Consider the following 6,928-nt stretch of genomic DNA (forward strand, 5'->3'; position numbering starts at 1 on the left):
ACCATGTTGCCTTTGCCATAGGGGCTCATTAAAGGAGTGAAGGACTAAAGGTCATGACAGTTTCCCTTCTACTCCTTGTGCTGCTTCAGGGTCACGGTGGAGGCACGTTTTGGAGGTAGATGCTGGGAAGAGCTGGGAGAGAATAATTTGCACTGCTTCATTATTGGCCAGCACTACTCACTAGCACCAAATTCAAGTAAGAAGAAATAAAAAAATAAAAAAGAGGGGAAATCTCATACAGATGAAAAGCGCAGCAGCTTTCCAGGCCTCACTGTCTTCCTGGTACTGGAGCGAAACTCAGCTGAGCCATCCGTTAGTCAAAAAAGGGCCAGGAAAGGAAAACTGTGATCTGAAGAGCTTCATCTTCGGAACTCGCTTTATGGAAAGGTCTTCAAACAGGCATGGGAAGACTTAGCTTCTTTCCTTTTAGGACTGTGCAAAGAGAAAGAGAAGGTAATGAAGGAACTTTGGGGACTTAAACTGTTTCATGGTTTCGACAAATATTTTTCTGAACTTGCTGTTTGCAGAGCTAGATAGCGGGTTGCCAGGTTTGCAAATGGCAATGAAAGTGCGGCTACCGAATGGATGTTCTTGGGCATCCTCCATGTGCTACTGTAGGACATTAGGAATAGAGCCGTGCTGTCTTCAGGTAATGCAACTGCTTGTCCTCAGTCATGAATGTGTGTCAACGGCTCCAGAGAATCCTGTTAATTTTGGAAGGAGCATTGAGGGGAATTTAGTGAGAAGGGTCAAATTGAGGAATTCGGAGAAAAGGTAAGAATTTATGTGATCCTTGATGGGAGACAGCCACTGCAAAATTGCTTCTCAGGGGGGAACCTGGGAAACTCCCCAAATCTATTCTCCTTTATGCTAAAGGAAAAGGTTCTTGTTTCCTCCTCCATGGTTACCCTTTCTAATGTGTGGATCCTCTTAATTTCCCCATTTTTTCTTGATGATGTAGTTCAGAGTCTGCTGTTCTACTCCCAGTGCTTCCTGCTCCCCCCCCTGCCCCCAGTAGAGAACTGGACCTGAATTAAATGGTTTCTGGCCAGGCTCCCCTGAGCCTGCACCCCTCATCTGATCGGGAAGCTGGGATGAAAGGCCTCTTGGAAATGCCAGGGGCCCATCGGCTTGGATGATGTGGATGGAGAAGTGTCTGCCCTGGCCATGTGGTGGTCAGCAGTGTCGAGTCCAGCTGGTGGCCTGGTACTGGTGGTTTACCCTGGAGGTGGAACTGCAGCCAGTACTGCTCCACGAGGGAAGGGCAGAATATGCCCTCAGTGACTTGCTGATGATGCACAACGAAGGGGAGTGGCTGATAACACCAGGTGGGGTCAGAGGGATGGTGCCAGGCTGAAGAAAGGGGCTGACAGGACCTCATGAAGGTCAGCAAAAGGAAAGGCCGTGTCCTGCTCCTGGGGTGGGGCAATCCCATGCACCAGTATGTGCTGGGGGCTGCCCAGCTGGAAAGCGGCTTGGCAGAAAAGGGCCTGGGTGTGCTGTGAGCCACCACTGTGCCCTTGTGGCAAAGAATGCAAACAGCCTCTTGAGCTGTGAGGGAGGTGGTCCTTCCCCTCTGCTTGGTCCAGCTCTGGGCTCCCCAGCCCAAGAGACAAGGAGCAAGTCCAGGAAGACCATGAGGATGACGAAGGGACTGGACCATTCGATGTAAGAGTGCAGGCTGAGAGCTGAGATTGCTCGGCCTCGAGAAGGTTGAGGGCAATCTTCTCCATGTGAATAAATGCCTGATGAGGGGAGTAAAGGAGGCAGAGCCGGACTCTGCTCAGTGTTGCCCAGTGATGGGGCACAGGGAAATTCCATGTAAACATAAGAAAAAACATTTTTTTACGGTGAGGTGGTGAGGCACCGGCACAGGTTGTTCAGAGAGGCTGTGGTGCCTCCATCCTGGAGATCCTCGAAACCTGGCTGGACGGGACTTTGAACAACCTTCTCTAGGTGACCTTGCTGTGAGCAGGGGGGGAGATGAGATGATTCTCCCGCCCCTGTTGCTCCCAACCTCAGCCGTTGTGTGAAATGCAACCTTTTGGGAGCTGAAAGATTCCTCGGAATATCTTTCAGGTCCTTGTGTTAAACAGAAAGGAGCTCACCCAGTTTTGAAAACAAGATAAAGAGAAGTTGCGTTCTATAAAAATCCCTAAGCAATGCTTTGGTATAGGCTCTGAAGTCTTATTAAATACATTTCTTTATATAACATGTCTTTGGGGTTTTTATTTTCAGCATTGCTGCCCTTTTGTCTGAGCTCTTCTGTGGTAGAAATGTTTTGAAAAGACTTTTTTTTCTTTTTTTTGCAAGAGTGTAAGAGAGATGCAACCTGCTATAATATTGCTGGTTTTCATAAATGACTGCAAAGCATTTGCATATCTTCAGTCACCTGTTCTGTCCCCTGATCCAGAACAATTGTGTAAAAGAAACAAAACAGAACAAAGCGATTCTCTTCCTGCTGTGATGTCCCAGGGACAAATGTTTTTTCTTCTGCCTCCTGTATCATCTACATTTTGCAGCTTTATCACTAGTGATACAAGACTGAAAGCCAGCAGTTGGCTTTCCCCGCATTTTGTTCCACCATCCGCAACCACAAAGGCTATGGATTTCTCACAAAATACAGAACAACACGGGACGTCCGAATTCAGTGAAGCTAAAATGGGAATTAGTTTAAAAAAAACCAAACCAAAACCAACAACAAAAAAACCCAGAATTGATGTGGAGCACCTTGATAGCAGTTTTACAAAGTACTTTTCTGGCTCAAAAAATGTTTTAATGACAGAAGCAAGTCTTAACCTGCCAAGGCCGGCCACTGGCTCCGTGCTCCTGTCACCTCTCTATCAGCAGGTATATCACGTGAAGCTACCAGAGATCCATCCCTCGAACATCAAACCTGAGCCAGCACTACTGCTCGTGGCAGACTAATTTGGGAATGTGAAGGAAGGAGATATTTGTTCACTCAGCTAGATTTCGTCAAATTCCACCCTTCTCAACAGAAAAGTGTTTTGAAGGGTACTTCAGCCTCAGCAAACCATGGCGTGTTCTACCAAATTTTATGCCCTTGATGTGCTTGTAAGCTCTGGTACGTGGCCATTTACCAAAGCACAGCGCTGTAGTGGAAGGGGCATCTGATCTTGGGAAACAGAAAGGGGTGGCTTGTCCCTGCAGATGCCTGTCTTCCTACAGAATCAGTTCTGGGGAACGTTACGTCTTTTCCATCAAAAGAAAAAATAGGCTTAATAATCTCTCCATATGTCTGCAGTTGCTTCTCAGGTACATTGTCTGCCTACAGCTATTTTCCCCCCCTCAAAATTTTTTTGCGTGATTCATAATCTTTCAAAATGTACATAGAATTGAATATACCTCGATTGTTAACTTCTCAAGGTGGGGTTAAACCAGGCTTAGCTCTGGTATAACTTCTATTTTGTTTCACATGCATGTCTAGAGCCTTGTGAGCAGAGATGCCCACTTGCATTCAGCAGGTACATTTTTTTAAACTGGATTTTAGGTGGACGATGTGCATCACAAATACAGCAAAGAATAAAGTCACGTAAGAGTTAATGTGTGGCAAGCTACAGCTCCACCGTACACGGCATGAGTGCTGAATGAATGTTTCAGTTTTATACCAACCCCTTTACCTACCTTTGGTAATGTACAGATAGAAGAAGTCACAGTAGAAGATGGTTTGTACCACCCCGGAAACTACAGCGATCTGGTCGTAGAAGTTCTCCGTGTAGTAGCGCCAGACCCAGTTGGCAATGTAGAGAGCACGGTAGAGGCCCAGGAAGAAAAGGTAGTGGGTTGTGATGGTCTCTGCTTCCCCCGTCTTGCTGATCATGAAGAGCTGAGGAAGGATAGCCACGGACTCCAGGTAGATGGAGAAGGTCCAGAGTATCTGGGAGATGCAAAATGAAGGCAGTGGGGAGTCTTGGTGCTGATTTATATGCGTTAAGAGCCAAAGCTTTAATTTGGCAGAGCATTGATATGCAAGGGGGATGAACAGTGCTGCTGGAGTTGGAGAAAATGGGACCGAGAGGACACAGTGCTGAGCTGCTCTATAGGTGGTATGGTCTTCAAGACCTGCCAACCTTCCCTGTCCTGCCTGCTTCTGCTGTTAAAAATCTCAACCACTCAACATGCTGCGAACTCTGCTGACTAGTGTCAGGCAGCCGCCTCCTCTCCCCTTTCCTGCCTCAGGCTTTCCTTACCTCCAGGGGGGTGAAGCTGTGGTTCTCCAGAAACGATAGGCCTGTGACAGGGACCAGCAGGAACTCGAGGCGAAAGGAGTCATTTTCGCTGTCAAATGTGTTCCGGAATTTCCCGTAGATCATGTACACGGTGATGTAAGCACATATCAAAAAAATGACCTGGGGGAGGGAAGGGAGATGGCAGGAGCTGACCTGTGATTACATCTTCTGTGCTTGAAGAGAGGATGGCTTTACCAAAGTCAAGATATTTTAATCTGGTTCTAGCGGGCCTGTGCCAGGGCAAGGTAATGGTAAACACTTTTTCTGCACTGGCCTGTGGATTGGCTTCTGCTGGAGACACTCCAGTGGTCCACTAAAGATTGCCCCACCATGAGGACCACACTTGCTTGAGCCCTCTAGGGCACTGTGTGAAGAGATTGGCTTGGTGGCAGCCATCTGTCAATACTACTGCTGTGCAAGGGCACCCAGGCTTGATTCATGGTGTCTTGTTCTGGTTTTGGTGGTACTAAATGTGGTGGGCTCAGCTCACTCACTGACTGTGGTGAGTGGTCAATGGAGGGCCAGTGACACCAAAGGAAGCAACTTTATCCACCCTCCCTGCATATAATCCCCTGTAGCATTGGTGAGAAGTGAAGAAGATGGAATTGCTCCTTCTTCCCTCTGGCTGAGAAACTTATTGACTGTGTACCCTCACTTCCCTGAGAAACCGCGGCGAGCTGAGAGGAACCTCTGCTTCCACACTGCCCTCTCCTTACCTTCATCACGGTGTTATAGACAGAGATAAAGGTGGTGAACAGGTCGAGATAGCGGGTTGTGAAGACCAGGGCAAAAAGAATCTGACTCTTCCCAGAGATACCTGCATGGCAGGGAGAAGAACGGAAGGTAAAGCAGATGAGAGAGAGGAAGGATCCTTAATGGTGGTTTCCCCTGACACCTTTTCGGAAACGGTTGTATACATGCATGTTGCTTTGTGAGCCTGGTCTGGCATGTAGGTGCTGTAGCAGCTCTAGACCTACCCCAGGGCTGGCTGGAGCCTCCCAAGTAACAGGGCAGGCTCCTGATGATGACCCTGAGTCCTACTTTGAGTTGTAGGGACCGGCGCTCGGTGGGCATGTTCTCTTCTTTGGCCAATTCTGTCCTCACCGTCATCAAAATGCCTTTCTCTTCCCTCCCTCTCTTCTCCTGCCCACCTTGCCGGGGGGTGGGGGGAGTGTGTGATGTGACATCTGCCACACCAGGGAAGAGATGCGGGATCCGGGACCAGCCCAGGGATGCTGATGGAGCTTAGTCACCGCTGGGAGGGAGAGGCAGAGAGACCCACCCGTTTCTCTACCTGTGATAACAGCGGTGGTGCTGCAGCCCAGCCCCAAAGTCTCTTGGGCAGGGAACCATGAACTCGGAGCAAAATCCTCCTGCCGGAAGCTGCTGCCCTGATCTCCTCGCCCAGGGATGGGGCAGCTGCTGGTACCTGCCTGCCTGCAAGCAGGTCCTCTGACCTCAAGCAGCTTTCTTGTCAGTTTTGGTGCCACCACAACTTTTTGCACTGATTTTCCATCTCCCTCTAGCCTTGCTGCCCTCCCCTCCGCTTCACTGCCCGCACACTGACACCTGCCCGAGGCCATGAGCATTGCCACATCACATCCTTCCAACGCAGCCCTCTCCTCCTGGCAGGGAGACCTCCCGAAGGAGCGTGACTTCCGTCAAAGAGCCCACTGAGGAAGGCTACCAGCTTGCATGGGCTCTTGCTAGTATTTTCAGCACCCGTTTCGCTCACACCCCTCACCGAGCCACCCTCCAAGAAGGGCCCCCTCCTTCCCCGGGGCATGGGAGCACTCACCGGAGCAGGACTTGGCCTTATGGATCTTCAGCCGGAGGATGATGATGGCCAGCAAGTGGGAGATGTCCCCCAGGATGCGGAAGACGTTCATGGCGCTGGGGGGGCTCCTCCAGGGAGAAGGGAGAGGGGCACTTTCTGCGGGGCGGGAGGGTGAGGGCAGGGAGTTTTTTCCCCCTGAGCCTCAACCGAGCAAACGCTCTTCTCCAGCTCAACTTTCCCTTTTTCCCCAGTACAGAGCCCTCTCTCCTAGCGGAGAAAAGTTCAGGCTCCCCTCTCCTGGTCACAAGCAACTTTCCCCTGCTGAGCGCTCAAGCTGGACGTCTCTCTAGCTTATTTTCCTCCCTAAGGTGGATTTTCTCTCTCCCCCTCCAGCCAGGGACCTTCCTCTCCCCGCTCCAGGCAGAAAGTTGGAGTTTGTCCCCTGGAGAGCCCCAGGCTGAGCCTGCTGAGCAGCCCCAAAGCCAGCGCTGGGTGACGGTGACGTGGCTCCTGGCTGGCCGGGGAGGAGAGGGAGGAGGAGGAGGAGGAGGCGGGAATAACTGCGCTATTTTTCCCTTTTTCTTTTTTTTTTTTTTCCCCCCTTCCTCTTTTTTTCTTCCCCAACTTGTCTCAAGTTACACGCGGAAGTGTCGTTAAAGGGGAAAAGGCAGAGGGGAAGGGATCCCCATCCTCTGGCCTTGGGGATGCACCCTCCGGGGCGGGCCGGGCTTTCCAGGGACATTCCCCGGGGATGCATTAACCTCTGTCCTGCTCCCCCCCGGCAGCCTCCTCTCCTCTGCCCTTCCGGGCTCCCTCCCGCCTCCAGCACCTTCTCCTTGGTGCTCCAACTTGTCTCCTGGAGAAGACAAAGAAGCGGGAGAAAGAGATCTGAATTGTCGGG

General features: G+C 50.6%; 1 protein-coding gene across 1 annotated transcript; it reads right to left on the bottom strand.

Annotated features, from left to right (window-relative positions):
• Window positions 1–391: 391 nt before the first annotated feature.
• Window positions 392–6,139, bottom strand: KDELR3 (KDEL (Lys-Asp-Glu-Leu) endoplasmic reticulum protein retention receptor 3). Its single transcript, XM_009881829.1, has 5 exons — window positions 6,049–6,139; window positions 4,967–5,067; window positions 4,212–4,370; window positions 3,646–3,898; window positions 392–432 (listed from the first exon to the last, which is right to left on the bottom strand). The coding sequence occupies exons 1-5, from the start codon at window positions 6,137–6,139 to the stop codon at window positions 392–394; spliced, it is 645 nt and encodes a 214-aa protein (XP_009880131.1).
• Between the last annotated feature and the right edge of the window lie 789 nt (window positions 6,140–6,928).

The sequence above is a fragment of the Charadrius vociferus genome, unplaced genomic scaffold (assembly GCF_000708025.1).
Source record: "Charadrius vociferus isolate BGI_N301 unplaced genomic scaffold, ASM70802v2 scaffold413, whole genome shotgun sequence".
NCBI classification, from domain to species: domain Eukaryota; kingdom Metazoa; phylum Chordata; class Aves; order Charadriiformes; family Charadriidae; genus Charadrius; species Charadrius vociferus.